Source organism: Oryza brachyantha, chromosome 9 (genome assembly GCF_000231095.2).
Source record: "Oryza brachyantha chromosome 9, ObraRS2, whole genome shotgun sequence".
NCBI classification, from domain to species: domain Eukaryota; kingdom Viridiplantae; phylum Streptophyta; class Magnoliopsida; order Poales; family Poaceae; genus Oryza; species Oryza brachyantha.
In genome coordinates this window covers 11,839,341-11,862,013 of record NC_023171.2, presented here as the reverse complement: position 1 = coordinate 11,862,013, position 22,673 = coordinate 11,839,341, and the positions used below count along the sequence as shown (strand labels likewise).

General features: G+C 46.8%; 5 protein-coding genes across 6 annotated transcripts; 3 read left to right on the top strand and 2 right to left on the bottom strand.

Moving 5' to 3' along the window:
• Window positions 1-309: 309 nt before the first annotated feature.
• Window positions 310-4,061, top strand: LOC102704732 (probable WRKY transcription factor 3). 2 transcript variants are annotated; one of them, XM_006660686.3, is made up of 6 exons: window positions 310-611; window positions 1,198-1,676; window positions 2,080-2,250; window positions 2,438-3,123; window positions 3,203-3,397; window positions 3,518-4,061. In XM_006660686.3, exons 2-6 carry the CDS (start codon window positions 1,221-1,223, stop codon window positions 4,053-4,055), a joined length of 2,046 nt encoding a protein of 681 aa, XP_006660749.1. In that variant the 5' UTR covers window positions 310-611; window positions 1,198-1,220; the 3' UTR covers window positions 4,056-4,061. The 2 variants fall into 2 exon arrangements, with proteins under 2 accessions (XP_006660749.1, XP_015696825.1); XM_015841339.2 differs by having other exon boundaries at window positions 2,435-3,123.
• A 289-nt stretch (window positions 4,062-4,350) lies between these two features.
• On the bottom strand, window positions 4,351-5,258 carry LOC102700650. Its single transcript, XM_040527627.1, has one exon. The coding sequence runs from the start codon at window positions 5,256-5,258 to the stop codon at window positions 4,731-4,733; it is 528 nt and encodes a 175-aa protein (XP_040383561.1). The 3' UTR covers window positions 4,351-4,730.
• Window positions 5,259-6,363: 1,105 nt separating this feature from the next.
• LOC102700370 lies at window positions 6,364-9,484 on the bottom strand. The gene has a single exon (XM_040527321.1). The coding sequence runs from the start codon at window positions 9,482-9,484 to the stop codon at window positions 6,494-6,496; it is 2,991 nt and encodes a 996-aa protein (XP_040383255.1). The 3' UTR covers window positions 6,364-6,493.
• Window positions 9,485-16,827: 7,343 nt separating this feature from the next.
• On the top strand, window positions 16,828-18,251 carry LOC102704446 (caffeoyl-CoA O-methyltransferase-like). The gene is made up of 5 exons (XM_006660685.3): window positions 16,828-17,092; window positions 17,165-17,244; window positions 17,366-17,510; window positions 17,600-17,734; window positions 17,811-18,251. Exons 1-5 carry the CDS (start codon window positions 16,994-16,996, stop codon window positions 18,081-18,083), a joined length of 732 nt encoding a protein of 243 aa, XP_006660748.1. The 5' UTR covers window positions 16,828-16,993; the 3' UTR covers window positions 18,084-18,251.
• Window positions 18,252-19,153: 902 nt separating this feature from the next.
• LOC102700088 (WPP domain-interacting protein 2-like) lies at window positions 19,154-22,582 on the top strand. The gene is made up of 2 exons (XM_040527887.1): window positions 19,154-20,506; window positions 21,675-22,582. Exons 1-2 carry the CDS (start codon window positions 19,489-19,491, stop codon window positions 22,316-22,318), a joined length of 1,662 nt encoding a protein of 553 aa, XP_040383821.1. The 5' UTR covers window positions 19,154-19,488; the 3' UTR covers window positions 22,319-22,582.
• Window positions 22,583-22,673: the final 91 nt, after the last annotated feature.

Genomic DNA, 22,673 nt, shown 5'->3' with positions numbered 1-22,673 from the left:
CAACTAAATTAATTAAACAACAAAAGGTAAAACAAACTTGCTTTAGAAACATCAGACAAGATACTATTTTTATTTATATAAAAGTAATATACACAAAATATACTATTTAGAAGTTCGAAAAACGATAAAAATCCAAAATCCAGGATGCAAACACGAGTACCCCAGAGAACGGAGGAATCCATGCGAGTAAAACCAAACTGTCTCAAATGGTCCCCAGGAAGAAGAACAACAACACAGTGACACACACGTACACAGAGAAGAGAGTAGTACCACATGAGGGCTTACTGTACTGTAACCAGTTTTTGCCATTTAGAGCCACCCCATCACTGGCAACAAAATCCTCCCAGCTGCGCTTCTCTCCTCTCCTCTCCTCTTCTCTTCTCACATCCTCTTCCTCTTCCTCGGTCAAACCGTCTTTCTCTCCCCTATCGCGAGGAGAGAGAAAGAGATAGAGAGAGAGAAAGCGGAGTAGAGGAGCAGAGTGTACTATTTCCCGTCCCCTCAAAGATCAATTTTTTTTTCTTTCCTCTCCCCGTTTCGTCTCCTCCTGCGCCGATCTTCGGCGAGCAGCGGGGCGCCGCCGTCGCGCTGTCTCCGCTGCGTCCTCACCGGTGAGCGTCTGTCCGTTATGCGGCCGGGCTCTTTTTCGTCTCTCTCTCTCTCTCTCCTCTTTTCACTTTTTGGGAATTTGTATGAACCCTAGGTTCAACTCAAGATCTGGAAGTTTCTCTCTTAATTCGCCTTTACGTTGATGCTAATGACTGTGTTTTTGTTCCCGAGAGGCTTGGGGGGTTACACGTTAGATCCGCTACTGGAGGATATCCATGCAAAGTTTTCAACTTGTCTGCAATGGAGTCTTCTTTGTGTGTGTGCCGGTGTGCGTGCGTGTGTTTTGTGTGTGTGTTCATCTATTGAGCTTTATCACTTTGTTTTCTTGATCAATTTGTTTATACCTACTCTGATCCTCCTGTGAACTTCTGATTTTGTCCACTGGAGTTTGAGTTGGTTCGAGTAGGTGCCCATATAGGATTGATTTGGCTTTGTGTCCTGGTCTCTGGGTAACTTCTTGTGCTATATGATTCTGATTTGCTTTTCTCCCTTGTTTTGTGTAAAGAAATATTGTTTGTTATCGATTTTACTATGAAATATTCCATGTTCAATCAGAACTAATGCTGTATTCCTTAATTCTTGTTTCAGTTATAAACGGATTGCTCTGCCGCATGGCCGGCACCAGCGACCATGGATCCCTCATGGAGGACTGGATGCCACCACCCACACCTAGCCCCAGAACGATCATGTCAAGCTTCTTGAATGATGATTTTGTCTCTGGTTCATTTGGAAATTTTTTCAGTGAACATGAGAGCAACAAGCCCCAGGATCAGTTCGAAAGAGGCAGAGAACTTGTGGGTTTGAGTAAGGAAGTGTCCTCTCAATCTGCCAGGCCCACATTCCAAAAGGATGCTTCCCTGGAGCCAAGTTTGCTCAATCCTACACAGAGATCAAACTCGCATGGTGGTTTGGCAGAGCGCAGGGCTGCGAGGGCTGGTTTCAGTGTTCCAAAAATCGATACATCTCGTGCTGGTTCATCCACAGTAGTTCGATCACCTGTGGCGATTCCGCCCGGTCTTAGTCCAACAACACTTCTTGAGTCACCTGTTTTTCTTTACAATGCAATGGTATGTCATGTTTCCATAGTTGGTTTGCTTATTTGTACACCAGAATGGATGTCTTAAAAGCAAGGTTGTGTTAAGGCATAGTTTAAGAGTTACTGAGTTAGCATTAAAGACTTTCAAGTTGCAATTACCAGGCACATGACTTTTTTTCCCATTTTGTTTTTTTAATGAAACAAACACATGAGTTTCTTTTTGCAGTTAATAGAACATACACCATGATTTTTGGGCAATATCAAAATATGTAGATAATACCGGTCGATGCCTACTGTTATGAACACAGTTACCCTAGAAATGATTTTTCTGATTGACATCTTACTATTTTAGAAATATGTTCTGTATATGCTAATTTTAATTCAATACTTAATAAATATGCATATGCATTTCTGTTATGATGTTTGCTATACAGGCGCAACCTTCTCCAACCACTGGCAAACTGCCATTTTTGATGGGTACAAATGCTAAGTCAACAATACCACCAACTACCAAGATGGATGAAGATTGTGCATTTGGCAATGACACTTTCTCCTTCCAACCCCATGTAGGGTCGAGACTGCCAAATTTCGCTGCTGCAGAAAAGGTAATTCCATGACCGTCGGTTTCCATTTTGTTTTTGCCTTCCAGTATGATGTAATACTATCCCTGTTCTTTATTGCAAACTTCACTCCAAAATGAGCTAGCTGGTTCCTTTTTATTCATTTATGTTTATTGTACATGGTTAAAATGCATTTCACCAAAACCAGTCCTTGTTGAATTTTCATCAGCAGGAATCCAGTCTTCAGTCAAGCTTTACTGCAGTCAAAGATACCAGTGATGAAAAAATTGTTAAGACAAAGATATCTGACTCCAAGTTTGGTGATAACCACTCCTTTTCTGATGAACAAGAAGATGATGAGACGAACCAAAATGGAGAATTCTCTTCTGCTGCTATGTGCTCCCCAGCTGAGGATGGATATAGCTGGAGAAAATATGGACAGAAGCAAGTTAAGAACAATGAGAATCCCAGGAGCTACTACAAATGCACACAGACAGCTTGCACTGTCAGGAAAAAAGTGGAGTATGCTCAAGATGGTCAGATAACACAGATAATCTACAAGGGTGCGCACAATCACCCTATGCCACCTCCAAACCACCGTTCAGGTGTTCCTCTGTCACATACCAATGATCTAGAGGTGAATGTCCTAGATAATCGCGGTCCACAGGCAGGCCTTAACTCTGCATCACTGTGGAATAATTCCAAAAATGATAGTCTTCAAGATGTTCAAAGTGAAGTAATTGAAACAACAACAGCTGCTTGTCGTCCACAATCATCCAATTGTGATACATCTATCATGGAGTCCCAAGATGCAGTTGATGTCTCGTCAACACTGTCTAATGAGGATGATAGGGCAACACATGGCACAGCTTCTATAGAGTGCAGCGGGGATGGAGATGAGACTGATTCTAAGAGAAGGTTAATGCCGCATACCATTTAACTACTTAATTCAGTCCTGAATGCATTATAATTCATATATGGTCTGGTTGTTTTTCAGGAAGTTGGATGCTTTGACAGCTGCAACTGCTGCTATTACCACTACCAGTAACATTGACATGGGAGTTGCGGCATCAAGAGGTGTCAGGGAGCCTCGTGTTGTTGTTCAGACAACAAGTGAGGTTGACATCCTTGATGATGGTTACCGCTGGCGCAAGTACGGACAGAAGGTTGTTAAAGGAAATCCAAATCCAAGGTCAGTTTAATGTCACTGCATTTCTTGCTGTAATTTGATCGCGTGGGATTCATCCTTTGATGATTCAGGTTCGATGTTCTTGGTATCATCCTGAGATGAGTAACCTTCATTTGTCTGCAGGAGCTACTACAAATGTACACACCAAGGTTGTTCGGTGCGCAAGCACGTGGAGAGAGCATCACATGATCTAAAATCCGTCATCACGACGTATGAGGGGAAGCACAACCATGAAGTTCCAGCTGCCAGAAATAGTGGACATGGCAGCTCTGGTTCTGGAAGTGCTCCATCCGCACCGCAGGTTAATAGCTCTCAACGTAGGCAAGAACCGGCACAAGCCAGCTTTGGTCAGTTTGGTGGCACGGCTCCTTTCAGCTCCTTCGTTCTCCCACCAAGAAACCAGTTTGGACCGGCAGCAAGCAACTTTGCCTTTGGGATGGTCCCGCCAGGCATGGCGATTCCGATGCCCCCTCTAGGGCCTCTTGCTCCAACGAAGATGGTTGGTCATCCATCTACAATGCAGGGTTTCCAGGGGCTCATGATGCCAGAAGGAGAGATGAAGACGGAGCCCATGTTGCGGCCCAGCTTCCCAGCAGTAAATCAATCTTCATCATCCTTCCAACAGATGATGAACAGGCCTCCATTTGGTCCTCAGATGTAAATAATAGGAAACAAAGAAAGAAAAATGATAGATGTGCTTCAGCCTCTATACATGGTAGCAATGCTACAACATAGCTTTGTTCTAGCTTTTACCTGTTCCCCCCTTTTTCTTTGGGGTTTTTTTTTGTGAAGCAAAGAATTTCTTTTTTGTTGTAACTGGAAAAGGTGTTGGTAGTGTTCAAGACAAAGGGTGGTAGCGTTCAAGACAATGGAAAAAGTCATTCAATTGGAAATGTTGATCGTCAGAATAACCATTCCTGTTGTGTGAAAGGCATATATCATGTATTAGCCTGGTTACTACTACTCCCTAATGCTGAGTATTGAGAGCTGTGATCTGTGGCTGCAGCTTGAGCTACTCCATCCATCCGAGGAAGAAAAAATTCACTTTTCTGCAAGAATCCGAACACCATTCATGTCCAGAACTCCAGATTCGTGTATAAAAGATGTCTTTTTAGAACCGAGTTAGTTTTACTAAGTTGGCTCGCCAATCAAAATACGAGTTTTGAAATTTCTTGAAGCAATTTCGTATGAATTTTTACTAAGCTGTGACTGATCTATCATCTTGCATGGAATGGCATATTATTTTTCTTGGAAGTTCTGAAAACCTCAGACTCTCTCAGATTAGTGGTCAGATTATAGCTGCATCCCAGACTAGACAGCAGCGGCGACGTCTAGTCTAGTAGGCCGGTGATCTGGTCACCGTGCCCTCGAACACGACGACCTCGTCGCCGGTCTCCACGCCGTGCCACTCGAACGACCGGCCCTCGTCCATCACGCTCTGCCGGTGGATGAAGAAGTAGGCGCCGTCGAGCGGCAGCGGGAAAACGCGCTCCTCCAGCTGCTCCCGCAGCGCCGACACCTCGTCCCGCGCGCTCACGGCGATCTCGGCGCGCCAGTGGCCGCACCGCGACACCACGTTGACGCGCAGCCGGAGCGCGCCGCCGCAGCTCCCCTTGTTGCCGGCGGCGGCGGCGAACTCGACGACGACGTGGATGACGGAGCCCTCCACGATGCCGTACCGCTGGGCGCAGGCGGCGGAGCCGCCGGCGTCCTCCAGCAAGTCGCCGTTGTGGAACAGGGACATCCCGGCGGCGGGCCAGCCTCTGTAGCTCTGGAGCCTCTGCTTGATGTCGCCGACGGTGTCGAAGAAGCCCACCTCCATCTTGAAGGCCAGCTCCCCCGAGCACACGAATGTCACATCCATGGCCAACCAACCAGCAACCTAAGCTAGCTCTCTCAAGGTGGTGCAACTCTGCAAGTGCAGCAATGGCGGCTGGAACCAAGCATGGACATGGTGTGCGTATATATTTTCACAGCGAGGAGGCCATTTTTGCCATCGTCCTTAGCTCCTCACGCGAAAATACGAAATGGCATGAACGAGCATGCCATTCTTCCCATTGGAGATGTATCCAAGGATGAAGAGGCATGAATGCACGAGCAAACTGTGATGAACAGAAAATTCATGAAGGCGAGGCCTCCTCTGAAAATCAGCTACCTTTTTTTTTTTCTGAAAGCGGCATCTCTTGAAACCAGCTACCTAGATCTGAAAGCGGTATCTGTGAATACGCCTTCTTGGATGGACAGTGCAAGAGGATGTGTGATTGTGTGCTGTTGGTTGATTAGGAGAGGGATGCAATTCTTGTTGGATTATGTTTTGCACATAAAAGTAACAATAGGACAATTTGAGCTTTCTGTTACTCTCAGTCTCAGGTGGTTTACTTTATGCAGAGAAGTCAGAGGCGCCTGGCACTAGAAAGATTCATTCCTTGAAAAAGAAGAAGATTTAGTTCATCAGTATAGGAGACTAGGTGCAAGGTTGCAAAGATTTAGGTAACAAGCATCATGAAAGCAACATTTGTTTATGCATCTCTTTCAGTCAAAGCAACGTTACTTAGTACAAATGAATATACTGGTGAATGCAGCACACACACACAAAATAATTATATATAAAAAAAAAGATGTCCTGGAAATCGTCTGGAGGATTCAGCAGCAACATCACAAAAACAACAATTGCATTTCATGGAGTTAGACAAAGGATCAAAAGATACAGTCATAATGCTCAATATGCTGCACTGCAGTCATTTCTATAGTGATCAGCAGAAACATATGTTTCCAGGAAATAGAGTGACAGTAGTTCCTCCAGATAACATATCCTAGTAGTCATATGAGTCATCACCCAATATATATTCCTGTTACTGAAAATTGTACGCTAATAATACATTTTTCTGAATTTTTCATCTGGAAAATCAGTAGTGGAATACAAGGAGGACAACTGTACAGAGCTAGTAACTGATGTAGTCAAGTTAATATGATCTCATCAAACTGGCTATTCTTCACCGCTAACAAATACATGCCATGATCAGGAAAATGCTGAGTACTCACACACAAAGAACCTACTAGTACATTTATACCAGTTAGTTCTAAAGGTTTTGCATTGTCTCAAATTTTACTCCTGTATCTAACTATCTTTGCCAATGTTTCCTGGGCAGCCAGTGTATGGGAATGGTCATGCCCAAGCATTACAGTCCTGATGCTGATGCAGGTTCTGCAGAGTTCCTCGCCACTGTCGAATAACCCGCCTCGCATCAGCAGCTTTGCCCTTGTCTCAAGCAGCGTTGCCTTGAGCAGTGTCACCTCCTGCCAGATGAACTCATCATCAGCATGGTTGTTTGTCTGCAGCTTCTTCTTCCAGCATAGTGGCCCCTGCTTCAGGTCCTGTATCCGCGATGCAAGCGTCTTCTCTGCATCCTCAAGGATGTTGGTGCACACCTTAAGCAGCTCCAGTGCTGAACCACACCTTGAGAATGTCACGAATGCTTCAATCGCAAGGGGCAGCGCTATCTTCTTGATGAAGAGCACCATGTCAACAGCCTTAAGCTGAATAACAGGTGGCTCAGATTTAAAACCGAACACGAGGAATGCGCTAGCCCACATGTGGTCTGAGTACACAGACGTATCTCCAGACCTTATGACACCGGATGCAGCTGCAGTTGCCGGTGCCAAACCACCTCTGATCTTGCCAAACAACTGCATGATTGGGTGAAACTGGATCCAGAAGCCTGGGTGATGTGTTGTTTTTCGTGCCAGGCCAAGTTTTACTAGTAAGAGTGCTGACTCCACCTCAGTCTTCCTTGCCTGTGGAGCTAGAAAGCAATGTGTGCCACATAACAATGCGGTCTTGAGGGATTCACCCCACAACTGGATGCTATTGGCTTTTGTTGGTAGCTTGCTGGCCATAGCAGCTAGTAGGGTTGATGACATGGGAGCTGGAGCTAACCAGGAACCAGCACTGATCATTCTCAAGGCAAGGCTACCCCCTTTCACCCGGTCCATCAATGCAAAACAGAAGACTAGTACCTTAATCAGGAACAAATTGTGCTGCCATAAGCTGTCAACATTAGCACCAAGAGCAAGCATGTTATCGTTCAACGATATCTGGTCGACAGTCTCAAGCAACACGGAAGGAGCAATCATCAACTCGGACAGCAGAGAACCAACAATCCACAAGCCAAAGCTCAGTCCGCCCAACCGCCCATCGAATTTTCTGAGAACTTCAATTTCCTCAGAAGGGTAGTCCTCCTTCATTTTCCCCTTCATCAGGGTCACAGCTTCAGGAAATGAGAGCTGCGGAAGTGGCATTGGTTGAATGTTCATCACATGTGGTAGCCGTGTTGTCACAATGACATGGCTTGCTCCAGTGTTCCTAGGTATGAAGTCATGAAGGTCCTTCCCCTCCCACCAATCCCTCTCATTGTCAAGGTTGTCAATGATAAGCAGGTATGGAACATCCCTGAAAAGTTCTCGTTTCACCCGCTGAAATGCATCAAACTCTTGCTCCTCAAAGCTTCTAATCCTGCCCCTCTCCTTCTCAGCCTCAGCACTGATATCCAGTCCCAAATACATCGACAAATTCAGTATATTCTGCCTCAGGTACCTGGCCTCACCTCCGATCCACAACACCATCTTGTACCGTTGCGAGTACCTGTATGCAAACTCCAATGCAAGCTCCGTCTTGCCGATGCCGGAAATGCCATTGATGCAGATCACACTGACATTACCATGACTCTTGCTGTTACACCTGAATCTTGATTTTTTGCGCTTTGATCTCTGCTTCTGAATGCTTCTCCCTTTCCCTGATGATGTCTCGGTCGCAAATGCCTCTAACATAGGCTGCTTACACCTGCGCAAATCCAAGCTGATGAACCTGCCATTAGATATCCTCACAGTGTCACTATCCTCATCAGCAAACCCATCTGACACACCACTGGACTCACCAGTAGTCATGGAACCCCTTGGGCACTCCAAAACTTCGACATCCTCTGCGCGACCGAAGAACATGCCCTCGATCTCAGAGAGCTCCTTCTCCCTTCCAACAAAATGGGGGTTCCGCGGAAATGGCAGATATTCAACACCCTGGTTCTCCTTCTCGCCACTGCACCTTCGGCCGAGCTTCCATTGCAGCACGGTGGCTGTCCTTGACACACAATTTCTCCAATTGCTCTCGTCTGTCTCAAGCTTGAACTCATGACACCTCATTAGCCCCTCAAATGCTTCCACCCCTTCCTTCCCTTCGAATTTGTCATCAAACATCTCTGCAATGTCGAGAACCTCGGTGTCGAACAAGATTGGCACCAAGTTCCTCTTTTGAGCAAAGAACCGGATCTCCTCGAGGCTGAACGGATTGAGGAAGCTGGCCATGGTGACAACCACGATGCCGAAGGTCACTGAGCAGATAATCCGGTCTGCAACCTCATGGCTCTGCGTGTCGGAGTACCTAGCCCGGTCGGCCATGAACGATGCAATGCCCTGGAGCTCGAGCTCCGACTTGAGCCACTTGCAGAACCTAGTGAGAGCACCGCCTGCGCCATGGAAGCCGATGTAGACGTCGCAGCTCCGGAGCTTGGTGCTGGACATCGGCGACGCCACGACGCCCCTGGTGAACGAGACGCGCGGCACGGGGAAGGAGAACGACGCCCGCGCCGCCGCCCCGCCGCCGGAGCTCTTCGGCGGCGGGTCGACGCCGCGAGAATCGTACCGCTCCGACGGCGGCGTGCGGGAGGCGCTCGGCGCGTCGGTGTCCTCCGAGCGGGACCCGTCGGTGCAGGACGCCGGCGTCGGAACGGCGGCTTCGGGCGCCTTAGTTCCCCGATGCCGCTGCGGCGGCGGCGGCGGCGGAGCAGGCGGCTCCACGACCCGAGGGGACACGTAAGGGGACTGCAGCGCGGAGACGAACGCGGAGGACGGCGGCGACGGCGAGTTGAGGTAGGGCGAGATGGAGATGGCCGGCGAGATGGGGTTCGACCAGTCGGAGCCGCCGCCGCCGCTGCAGCCGCCATTGGTCGTCGTCTTGATGGTGAGGGACTTGGTGGCAATGGGGATATCTTTGGGCACATCAAGAAAAGATGAAGCCTTTTCTTCTCCTCCTTCCATGGCAGCTAACAACGAATCAAAAATCTTCAGCTTTTTTTCATGACAAGAACATCATAATGTGCACCTTGCTTTTACTGCCACAATTACAGCAAATCGAATCCAGAAGTCAGAAATGCATACTCACGTGATTCATAAAAACTGCCGATAAAAAAACGATTTTGCAAGAACATATCATCTACACCCCATTCAGCAAAACAAAGAGAATCATATTTGAGAAATTTACCAATTGACGGTGGTCAAATAGCAGTCTAGAGTTCAAGAATCCGACGCCAAAGCTGCTTCTAGGGATCAAAATTCAAAACCGACCGGAAAAGGCTTGGATTTGGACCCTCAAGATGGTCAACTTTTACTATTCAAACCATACAATGGTGAGTTGGTGACCCTCAGATATGATGATCTTGTTTTCTTGTCCAAAGAGGAAGAAGAGGGCTGAACCCAATATCTAATGTCAACTTGTCAACCAGTTTACAGGTTTGAAGTGTTCTATGTAGTAAATCTTGAGGATGGGGAACTGGGTATGATAAAGAAGAAAACTTGTGGCTAACCACATGACATCAAAAGGTGCAAGAGAAAGGAGCAGTTGCTAGAAGCCCAGAACCACAAAGACCAAGGCCATTGCTAATCAGAAAGTGAAAAGCAGTGACCAAGACCAAATGCAGCGGCACCAGCACCAGCACCAAAGCTTGGCCAGATCAAAGGAGATAATGGGACATATGGGTGTCAAGTGGTCATGAAAAGTTTAGTGAGCAACAGCACCACAGCAGGGAGCATGGCAAAGAGATTCAGGTCGAGGAAGAAGAAGGCAGGTGCCCTGCCCGTTGTAGCGGTGAGCGTTTCACCCTGAAAAAGCATGGAATCAAAATCAAATGCAGCTGCTACTCCTGCCTACTAGTGGCAGTACAGCAGCAGCAGTACTGGTGATTCACAGATTCTCACTTCAATGAGCATCCTGGTCCTGGAAAAAATTGACAGTGGCCATTGCATGGTCGGATGGACCATAGATTATCCACTCCTGCATAACCCATGTTTTGTCTGACCAATACAATCGTAATGGTGTGCCTAATTATTTACTAACCCCAAGCATGTTAACTAGCACCTCCGATTACATGCTCCAAAGCTTAATTAGAGGCCATTTGGCTCTGCCTGAGAGGTGATGGAGATCCAGCTGGCGAGAAACAATGTTGCAAAATATTTCTGAACTCATCGTCTCGTCATCTTTTGATTTCATTACACTCAGTCGAATATCGATCAAATAACTTCATAAATAGTGACGGTAGGTCTAAAAAGAAAAGGAAATAGTAGTTTAACATGGAACTTAATAAATATTTTCACGGTTGTGTCAGGAAAAATCCGGGGCCTACTGGAGACTGGAGAGAACGATCAGGCCATTAAATGGCACTGCTGCTCGCATCAAATTCCGCTGCTACATGCCGAATTGAAGGCCTCGTGCAAGGACAGAGACAGCACCCCCTGCTCTGCTCCCTGCCTCCTCGCAGGCGTCGCACATGCACGAGCTGCGCCGACGCGGGGCAGCGGCACGGCACGGCGCCTGAATATCCTCTCCCGCGCGGGAAGACGACGACGACGACGAATCGATCGGTGCGTTGGCCGTGCTCCTCCTCCAGCTTGCGAAGCAAATTGCGCCATCTTTTGATTCTTTGCATCGCCATGTGAGCCGTCGTCCTCTCTGAGCAGTGATCGATCTCCCTGCAGGCTGCATCCGCCGGGACGATCCATCGCACGAGACAAGATCGTCTGAAAGCTATGGGCCGGCCGGAGGCGGCAGGGTCCCCTGGACGCGCGGCGTGACTGCAATTATGCATCGCAGCAAGACTGAAAACTCTGAACTCGTAAGGCGAGGCCAAGGGAAAAAGCGAAGCGAACTGGAGCTGGGACGGAAAGGGCCGCGTCAGTGAGCATCAAAATCAGTTTGAGTGGTGAAGAATCTTCGGGGGCGCGAATTTCATTGGTTTTTGAACATTTTATCTTTTAGTTTCAATACTACACTCACTCGAAACTTATTATATATCTGAATTTTTTGGCCAGACCACTTCGGTTGCCGTGGGTAAATAACAATAGCACGTCATTCTCGTTAACATAGTCAAATAATGTTCCCCTCATTATTTGAGTTATGTTTATACTTATAAGCTAAAATTGAGTTTTAAACCTTAAATTTAAAAATGACTTTGGGTATTTTTCATAATAGGTTTTTAGCCTTTGTTTCTCTGTTTCTAGATAACTAGTAACACTTATATAAAAATTTTATTTATAAATTATTTTCCGTTTGTAAATATGCCGTTTTATTTTTTCTATGGTGGCATGATCAAAGAATTTTATTTTTTTGATAGAATGCTCGAGGGAGCTCAGCTTTTACTGAAAGCAAATAAAATGGTGGCATGATCAAAGAATTCAGATCTTTATATAAATTTTAGGAGGGTTTTGTTTTAAAATTTTAAAAAAATCGATTCTCAGCTCCTGCTCCGTGTATAATAATTCATTTTGGCCTTTGCAGTGACAGTGGGAATTTCGTCAGGTTTGGATTCCGGAGTTAACTATCCGATGGATATTTAGATTAGTGAGTAGATTAACCAGAAAAAACATTTTTTTCATCTTCCATGAGATACCGCTGTTTTATATGTAAAATTTAGTACATTTGAATCTCCTCGAGATGGAAAAATGCTCAATAAGAAAACAATTCTATAAGAGGGAGTGTGCTTCTGTTTACTGGCAAATTGTGGCCCATGGGCCTGCCTCGTCAAACTATACTGCAGCTGAGTTGGATCATCGCATCAAGGCTTTTTCGGTGGCTAGGGGGTAGTCGGTGAAAAAAAAACTTAAGGTGTCACATCAGATATTCAATCAATTAGATGTTGAAAAAGATTTTTGGACACAAATAAAAAAATAAATTCAGCTCATCTAGAAATCGCGAGACAAATTTTTTGAGTCTAATTAATTCGTCATTAGCACATATTATTTACTGTAGCACCTTATGGCTAATTATACACTAACTGTAACTAGTTTTTCTTTATCAATGTTAAATGTTCTATTTAGGTGTCCAAAGATTTCGATGTGATGTTTTTGGAAAAAAAAATTAGGAACTAAACATGCCCTAAATGCCCATTACAAAGCTGCAATCGCATCTGCCACTGGAGTTATTATGAGCATGAGCTGGCTTTGGACAGCACTGTCATGGCATGCTAACCAGTGACAGTGTCACTGCACTGAGCACCGAAAGCAACAGCCTGTATGCCATGCATGAGCATGAGCATGTATACGTTTCCTGAACCCGCGGCGAGATGCAGAAGCCAAATGCAGCCAGCACCAATAAATCCAGCGCGCAAAATCTAGCTAGGTGTAGTGGTGATCGATCGAGGACGAGCCATGGCCACCGCCGGCGGAGAGAACGACGGCGGCGACGTGCCTGACATCCATCGCGCCGGCGACAGAAAGACGCTGCTCAAGAGCGACGCCCTCTATCTGGTAAACAATTCATCACCACACAAGTCGTACGTAATGCTCGTGACACACCGCTCGTCTCAATGATAAAAATGTGGTTTCTTCTCCGATGAGATCGGCGCAGTACACCCTGGAGACGACGGTGCTGCCGCCGGAGCCGGCCGGCCGGCCGGCCTGCCTGCGCGAGCTGCGCAACCTCACCGACAAGCACGAACCCTGTACGTATGATGATCTGATCGATCGACCTGCTCGACGATTTTGATGCTGCCTCTGCGGTGTGATGTGGCGCTGGATCGATCTGTTGGTATTAGTTAGGGCTCCGGCGGCGTCGCCGGCGGACGAGAGGCAGTTGATGCGCTGGCCGGATCGATCGTCCGGACGCATGTGCTGTGACCCCGGAGATGGAAATAGATCCATTTTTCCATACTAATACTGGAGATGAGTCTGTTTGGGAAATTTATTTGTGGAAAAATTCGCCAAACGATTTGTCAGCGCTGCCCCTGAGTCACAGCCTGACAGTGAGCTAGCGGAGCATGGAAATGTGGAAGACAAGCTGAAGACCAGAAGGAGTCACAGACTTAACTTCAAGTATGTTAGACCCCAATGGGCCGTGGAATAGGACAGACTGTCATTAGCTGCCGAGAGGGAGAGGAGTATTAATACTGTAGTTTGTACGGCATTGAACTTGGCTTGTGAATCATTTGAATAGGACGGCGGCGGCGGAGCATTCGGTTGAATCGCCGACGAGTTACCATTTTCGTTGTTCGCAAGTTCTAGAGTTAGGATCCTCACAACTTGGTATCAGAGCCATCATTCTTCCTTTTTTTCACTTATAATTTTTCCTTGATCGGACCAGTAAAATTCCTGGAAGGAGGTGGGAGATTGGTTCATCGCCAGCTCCACAAAAGTGATTCGTTCGCTCCCCTCTTTGGGTTGGTTTGATTCGGGAAGCAAGGAATCGGGAAGGTAGAGCATTCTTGAGAAGCCGCGCTATCTCACCAGGCAAGCCCGGACGATCATGGAGCAGGGAGATAAATTGGATATTCTGCTTCGCAAGATGGAGGAGGCGGAACAGAAACATGAAGCTTCGGAGGAGCGATTCCATTCGGGTTTGCAGGAGTTGAAATCGGCGATGGAGGGAAGGATTTCGATAGTGGAGCAGAAGGTGGAGGAGTTGAGTGTGACGGTAGGAGAACTCTCTGATTGGGTAGCAATGATGCAGCTGAAGTGGGAGGAATATGCAGGCGAGGCAGTGCCGCATAATAATGGAACAGGAAAATCTAAGAGAAGCCGAGAAGAAGATGATCCAAAATCACCTATTTTCGTTCATCAGAGAAACCCTCCTTCCTGTGAGTATTCTGCTTCCCACACCCCTCATTTCGCATTCCTAGCTTTGCTTGCTACCATCATAGTCAGATATTTGCTAGTTCACCTGGTGTTTCGATGCCTCCGATGAGTTGTCCTCAGTTTGATGGTGTAAATCCTCAGATGTGGTGTAATAATTGCGAGTCGTATTTTGATGTATATGGGGTTTACCCGGCCAATTGGGTTAGGGTTGCAACTCTTAATTTTGTTGGGCTGGCAGCTTTTTGGTTGCAATCTGTGAGGCAACAATTAGGAGGTATTACTTGGGCAGATTTGTGTGAATGTGTGTGTGCCAAATTTGCTCGAGATCACCTTCAGGCTTTGCTTCGTAAGTGGATTCATATCTGACAGACTAATACTGTGGCAGAGTATGTTGAGAGATTTGATGCAGTTATGCACCAACTTATGGCTTATGAAGAATCTGCCCCTCCCACCTATTTTGTGACTAGATTTGTGGAGGGATTGCGGCAGGACATCAGAATGGTGGTTATGGTTCATAAACCATAAGATATTGATACTGCTTGCTCTTTAGCATTACTTCAGGATAAACACACCGTGGCTTATGTCAGTAGGTCATTGGGGCCTCGAACTCGTGGTCTTTGCACATATGAAAAAGAATGTTTGGCTATTTTGTTGGCATTACAGCAGTGGCGGTCTTATTTGCAACACAAGGAATTTATCATTCTTACGGATCACAAGAGTTTGATGAATTTCACGGATCAGCGTCTTCATACTCCTTGGCAACAGTGTGCTTATCCTAAGTTGCTCGGGTTGCAGTTTCGTATTTGTTACAAAAAGGTATCAATAACAAGGCTGCCGATGCTTTATCATGCTGTGATCATAGTCCTTCGGTGGAATTTAGTGATGTTTCTGTTTGCACTCCCGAGTGGCTGCAAGAGGTTGTGCAAGGGTATTCGACCGATTCACAAGCTACTCAGTTATTGACAGCTTTGTTTCTAAATGATCAAGCGTATCCTCATTTCACTTTGAATGATGGTATCTTGTGGTATAAGGGTCGAATTTGGCTCAGTACTAATGTGTCCTTGCAGACTCGTGTCATTTCAGCCCTACATGATAGTCCTGTGGAAGGTTATTCTGGTTTTCCAGTGACCTATCGTAAGGTTAAATCTTTGTTTGCCTGGCCTCGTATTGAGCAGCAGGTGAAATCTTATGTGCAAAATTGCTCTACCTGTCAGCAGGCAAAGCCGGACAGGGTCAAATACCCGGGTCTCTTGCAACCTTTACAGGTTCCTTCTGGTGCTTGGCAAACTGTCTCTATGGATTTTATTGAAGGGCTACCGACTTCTCGTCGTTTTAACTGTATTTTGGTGGTGGTGGACAAATTTTCGAAGTATGCGCATTTTGTCATTGTCTCATCCCTTTTCAGCTTCTGATGTGGCTCAGTTGTATATGGAAGGGGTGTTCAAGCTCCATGGTCTTCCTTTGGCTATCATTTCTGATCAGGATAAAATATTTACTAGCAAACTTTGGCAGCAACTTTTTGCTAAGGCTGTTACTTCTCTGAATCTGAGTTCTACTATCACCCTCAGTCGAATGGACAGACTGAGCATGTCAATCAATGTGTGGAAACATATTTCATTGTTTCATCCATGCTTGTTAGTCCAAATGGAGTCAATGGTTGAATTTGGCAAAATATTGGTATAATACCAGTTATCATACTGCCTTGAACAAGGCTTCTTTTGAGGTGTTATATGGGCATTCTTCAACCAATCTGGGTATTTCTATTGATTCCTGTGAATTGCCAGACCTGCACCAGTGGTTGGACGAACGTGCTTTGATGGTTAAATTGTTGCAGCAGCATCTTTATCGTGCCCAGCAAATCATGAAGCTTCAGGCTGACAAGCGCCGTAGTTTCCGCGAATTTACAGTTGGTGATTTTGTTTACTTGAAGCTTCACCCATACGTGCAGTCTTCGGTGGCCCATTATGCTAATCACAAGCTTTCTTTCAAATATTTTGGTCCTTTTGAAATTGTGCAGCGCGTGGGTTCCGTGGCTTATTGTTTGGCTCTTCCTGCATCTAGTTTTATTCATCCGGTGTTTCATGTTTCCCAGCTCAAGGCGGCTCATGGGTTTTAACATCAGGCTTCTGTCCAACTTCCTTCGGCTATGGAGCAGAAACAAGTGCTTGTTGCAGTACTGGATTCACGAGTGGCTAGGGTGGGTAATGCAGTGGTGTCTCAAGTCTTGATTCAGTGGTCTTCTGGTTATGCGAAAGAAGCTACTTGGGAGAATTTAGATGAACTTCGTTCTCACTTTTCACATGCGCTGGCTTGGGGTCAAGCCATTCTTCAAGGGAGGGGGATTGTCAGCGCTGCTCCTGAGTCACAGCCTGACAGTGAGCTAGCGGAGCATGGAAATGTGGAAAACAAGCTGAAGACTAGAAGGAGGAGTCACGGACTTAACTCCAACTATATTGGGCCACAATGAGCTATGTAATAGGACAGGCTGTCATTAGCTGCCGAGAGGGAGAGGAGTATTAATATTGTAGTTTGCACGGTATTGAACTTGGCTTGTGAATTATTTGAATCGGACGGCGGCGGTGGCGCATTCGGTTGAATCGTCGACGAGTTACCAAGCAAGTTCTAGAGTTAAGGATCCTCACACGATTATCCCCTTCATCTTTGCCGGCGAGCCGCGAGCGCAGCGAACGGTCCAAGGGAGATCGGATGGCGGCCGCAGGTGCCGGAGAACGCAAGGAGACGGCCGCCGGCGGCGGAAGCCACCTCCACAGCAAGACCCTCCTCAAGAGCGTGCCGCTCTACCAGGTAACATCCATCTACTCAACCCAAACCGATCGCCTGAAAAAAACTGATGCTTTTACGCTCCTCTCTTCCCAGTACGTGCTGGAGTCCACCGTCTTCCCGCGCGAGCCCGACTGCCTCCGCGAGCTCCGCCTCGCCACCGCCAAGCACCCCATGTGAGTTTAGGATGCGAGGAAGAGCTTCCCGTAGCGTGTGTGCTTGCCGTTGTCTTGGTGCCGTTCTTGCACGGTGAGTGTTTGACGTAATGTCCGAACGGGCGAGACGTGCTGCGTGCAGGGCGGTCATGGCGGCCTCGCCGGACCAGGTGCAGCTGTTCGGCCTTCTGATCGAGCTTCTCGGCGCCAGGAACGCCATCGAGGTCGGCGTGTTCACCGGGTACTCGCTGCTCGCCACAGCCCTCGCGCTCCCTGACGACGGCAAGGTCTGCGCCGCATCGCCACACCACAACTAGCTATAGTTGCCAGAGTGCTTGATCGCTTGTCTCTTGATGTCCGTGTGCATTGGTGGCAGATCGTGGCCATCGACGTGAGCCGGGAGAGCTACGACGAGGTGGGGGCGCCGGTGATCGAGAAGGCCGGCGTGGCGCACAAGGTGTACTTCCGCGTCGGGCTCGCCATGCCGGTGCTGGATCAGCTCGTCGCCGAGGTACACCGACATGCTCGTTCTGCGATCGTGCACGGCTCGAGAGATGGCATGATGACCTGAGTGTGGCTTTGTGCAGGAGGAGAACAGGGGCAGGTTCGACTTCGCGTTCGTGGACGCCGACAAGGCGAACTTCCTCGGCTACCACGAGCGGCTGCTGCGGCTGGTCAGGGTCGGCGGTCTCATCGCCTACGACAACACGCTGTGGGGCGGCTCGGTGGTGTCGGAGCCGGACGGCGCGCTGCCCAGGCTCACCAGGGAGTTCAACGCCGCCATCGCCGCCGACCGCCGCGTCCAGCCGTGCCAGCTCGCCATCGCCGACGGCGTCATGCTCTGCCGCCGCGTAGCCTGACCTGACTGAAAGGCTGAAACAATGAGAAAGTGTGTGGGCAAAAATGAAAACAAATAAAAGTTGCCATCTTTTAGCACAATGAAACGATGAAAAAGCAGCCAGTGGTGCAGCCACAGAGAATTCTAGAACAAGAGGTTATCTAATAATCAATTCGCTGATTTATGAACAGGTCACGTTTTGTACTTTTCGATGGTTTAAGGGGTTGTTTTGATGGGGCTAAACTTTTTAGCCCCATATCACATCGGATATTTGGATATTAATTTAAAGTATTAAACATAGACTAATAAAAAAATTAATTTTATAAATGAGAGCTAATCCACGAGACGAATTTTTGAGCCTAATTAATCCATAATTAGCAAATGTTTACTGTAGTATCATATAGGCTAATCATGGATTAATTAGGCTCAAAAATTCGTCTCGTGAATTAGTCCAAGATTATAGATGAGTTTCATTAATAAACTCCGTTTACTATTTATAATAAGTGTCTAAATATTCGATGTGACTAAAAACTAAACTTTAAACTTTAGCTCTTAGAAACAAACACCCTCTGAATCTGGTTGTGATGTTATACTATCTTTGATCCTTCGACCAACTGGTCGTCATTCCTACTGACAGTGACTGCCTCTATCTGGGTTTGTTACCACTGAACTCTAAAATGTCGAAATAATTTTTTTAATTATTCTAGTGATTATTTTTAAATTTTGAATTAATTATATTTTTCAGAGTATCTGATTGATTTTGAGATCATTAAAATGATTGAAATTACGAGAACCAACCAGAAATACTTATATTATTGTATAAAATTTAAATTTTAAAAATGTTTATATTTTGATATTTGCTCTCCCGAAGTACCGGTACCTCGAGATACCAAATCATTTATTACCATTGGATCTAGCTAAGTAGGACGTGCACCGTTAGATACAACGATCAGAAACGATTTGGTACCACGAGTTACTAGTATCTCGATGTATTTTTTTTTGTACGGGAGCAAATTTCTTATATTTTAGTCGGACAGGCAACTCACTCTTGCAAGGTCGATCAATTTCATACTTGGCGAAGAAATGACGGTTTATGGAGACAATAGGTGAGTACTCCATTTGACTGATTTTTAACTGAATTGTGCATAGAAAAATGGGTTTAAGTACATGAGACGGCATAATCATAGAAACGATAAGGGAAGCAGCCAGACTTCTGTTTCCTCTCGCCTTCGCAAGCAGTAGTACTACTCGTCTTCCTCCTCGGATCCCCCAAGATCGAGTCCACCGATTCTGATCCCCATACCCATGGGCGCTCGCCGATCCCGAGAGATCGTGTCTCCCCACCCCAGGGTGGTTTCCTGATCCCATCTGGGTTCCAAAGCCGCCGCCTTTGACGGGAATTGCGGGCTGCGGTGGTTTGGCCGGGCATGGACTCCGGCGCCAACAGCGCGAATTCTGTCGGGGAGTCGGTGGCCGAGTCACCTGCGCCGGTGCCGGCTTCCCCGCCGAGCCATCCCGCCGCCGCGGTCAATAAGGGCCGTGGGCTACGGCGGTGGCGGCGTATTCCCCGGGAGCACCACGAGGAGGGCTCCCCCGCCGGTGGCGGTGTTGCGGCCGCGGCCGCCGCCGCGAATGAGGACTTGGCGCAGCTTCACAAGCGCCGCTTCCCTCTTGGTGCTGATGCGCCCAAGGGGAAGCAGGACGCCGCGGCCGCCGTAGAGGTGGAGAGCCCCGTCGCTTCCGTGGAGTCCAGCTTCGCGCCGCCGGAGGCGCCGCCCTCGCCGGTCCAGACGAAGCTGGACCCGGATCTCGGCTTCCTGATCGCCTCCGCGGGCTTCTCGGTGGGCGCCGGCGGCGCCGACTCGGACAACAGCGACGACCGGACCAGCAAGTCCTCCACCAACGCCGCCGCCGCGCCGCGCCACGACTTCTCCTTCGGCGGCGGCTTCGGCCGCGAGCGCGACAGGCCGCGATCCCGCGCCCCCGGCGCCGGGGCGCACGTCAAGGGCGTCCGCACGGCGCGCGCGCGCGCAGCTAGCTCCCGCGTTGCCTCCGCCGCCGCCTCCGGCGCGGTGGAACCGGAGAACTCGCGATCCAGCGTTGAATCCAATCTCCGAAGCTCTAGCACTCCTCACGCTCCCCAATCAAGCGCTGGCATAAGCAGCAATGGCGTTCACAAGGTTCTGTACGACGATGCCGAGCACAGCGACGGCGAGCCTCCGAGCGAGGAGGCACGCTCTGGAGGAGCAGGAGGTTTCTATAGGGAGAATGGGAGTGTAGTAGGCAGATTGGTAAAGGGGAGCAGCGATTCCGATGCCGATGATCATCACTACGACGACGAAGGGAGTATCGGCAAGGGCGAGAATGGGGAAATTCATTCAGGTCTTGATCCGTATGCCCAGTCGATTGCGATGCTTCAGTCAACCGAGGAAGCAATTGAGAATGGTAATATCGAATTCCCCTTTGTCATAGCTTCTTAATTCATGAAAACCAGTACTCCATGCCTTTCCTATTTGATTTTAAAGGCTTGTTACTGAAATTCAGCTCACTGCGGAATCTCTCAAAAGATTGAATACATGCAAGCTTTAGTTTCATTTCTTATTTGCTTTATGCATGATCTGATGGTCTAGGTCAATTGATTAGTATTTTCTGGCATGAAGTCAACACTTCCTACTCTGTTGCTAGCTTAGTGGGTGCAGTTCAGAATCTCCAGAATACTGCTAACTTTGTTTGTGTAATTTGAGGTTCATCAGTTCATTTTCCTAAAGTGGCCTACTTAATAAGATGCAAAAGGCTGAACAATTATTCCATGTTATGGTCAATTAATGAATGGGCAATACATGGATCCAAAATATAACTTAAAAATCAAACTGGCTGCATGCTTCTTTAATAAGGAGTGGCAAATGATGGTTATGTTGATACAGAACTTTTAATGAGTTTCTCCAATGAAAAATCTTTAGCAAATTACGGAATTAACTCACACTACATGTGGATATCCTGCTAAAATGGTCTTTGCCGATGATTTTTTTTATTTGAGTTGCAACTTGTAAGATGAGTAGGTCTAAGGAGCTGGCATGCTTTTAATTGCTAAAGAGAAATATAGTGGATGACTTGTTACCATTTTCACATATTGCCAACAAACAATTGCCTTGTGCAATTATGGACGTTGTGGCAATTATTTACTGCTAAGTGCTGACTTACTCATTGTATTAGAAAAGGTCATCTCTGTTTAGTACCGTATGCATTATGGCATTCAGTTTTTCAAATTGTTTCGTCTTAAGAATGTCTGTGCTGTTTTTTCTCATAGAAGTAAGAAGCATCTGTTGACTTGTATTCTCCTAACCTTTTCCAAGTAGAATATGCCATTTTATTATGCAAGGGAGAAAACTCGAACATGTCATAGCATAATTAAGAACATATACTTTCCCTGCATGTTCTGTGAAGTTTCCTTAACCTATTTTCCTTTAATAAAGTTTGAGTGACTTGTTACTTTTTTTACTCCAGCATGGTCATGACACCATTTGTATTTAATATGATCTAACAACGTGAAATCTTATTTTTCCCCAGTCAAAGTGTTTTTTTCAATACCTATTTGCTTCAATGTATTTTGCAGAGATCCAGAAGTTCATTGAACTGAGAAGTGAAACATGTGAGAATTCCACAAACAACCACAGTGAAACTGAATGGAGCAGTTCATGCCATTTTGACGAGTCAGAACAACTGGGTGAGGAGTTGAAGCTTCTTGAGTCCAGGCTGGAAGAAGCTTCTGTGCTCATCAGTGATAAGGATTCAAGAATACTTGAACTTGATGCTCTGAACCACAAACAACCAGAGAAACATGTGGTATGCAATAGCGAGCTGCTATCTCTGCAGTCTGATATGGATCAATTGTTCATGGAGAAGATGGAAGCAGAGACCCAATGCTTCATCCTGACAAGAGCATCACAAGCTTGGAAACCCCCAACTGAGGATCAAGCGGATCTTTTGTACATGCAGAAATTTCTGCCTGAGGATTGCAAAGATCTGGAGGCTAAGCTACGACACACCGAGAACAGGGCAGTGATGCTAGAGGAGATGGTGGAGAAGCTAGAGGCGCAGTGCAAAGACCTTGCTAGGACTTCAGAAATCCTGAAGCTGCAGGCTAGAGCAAATAGAGCTCGGCTGTTTTGTTGCATTCAGTTTGTTCTGCTGTGTATCGCCGTAGGAACCTTCCTTGTCCGGCTATTGCCCTCTTCTCCTGAAATTGTACCTACCTGAGGTTAGAAAATCCTGTGCTTAATGAGCCTTTGTGTAGGCATTCTTGAAAAGCTCTTCACTGTAATTTACTAAGCATTGGTCACCCTATAATTTTTCAGTTTGTAACATCAACTCAATTTTGCTAGTAATTTCTTCCTTTCCTTGCTGTACTTCATCACCAATGTACTTCCCTTACCTGGATTCTGTAAATGTCAAAAAGGGTTCCTATATAAATGTATCTTTTTTGCAGACAGTATAAATTGAGACTGGAAACAGGTTCCAAAATCTCAATGTTCATAATCATACTGATAGTTTCAAACCTTTCCGTGCCTGGTATTTCCTGTTTGCAAATGCAAGATTGCAAATTTGCAATTCA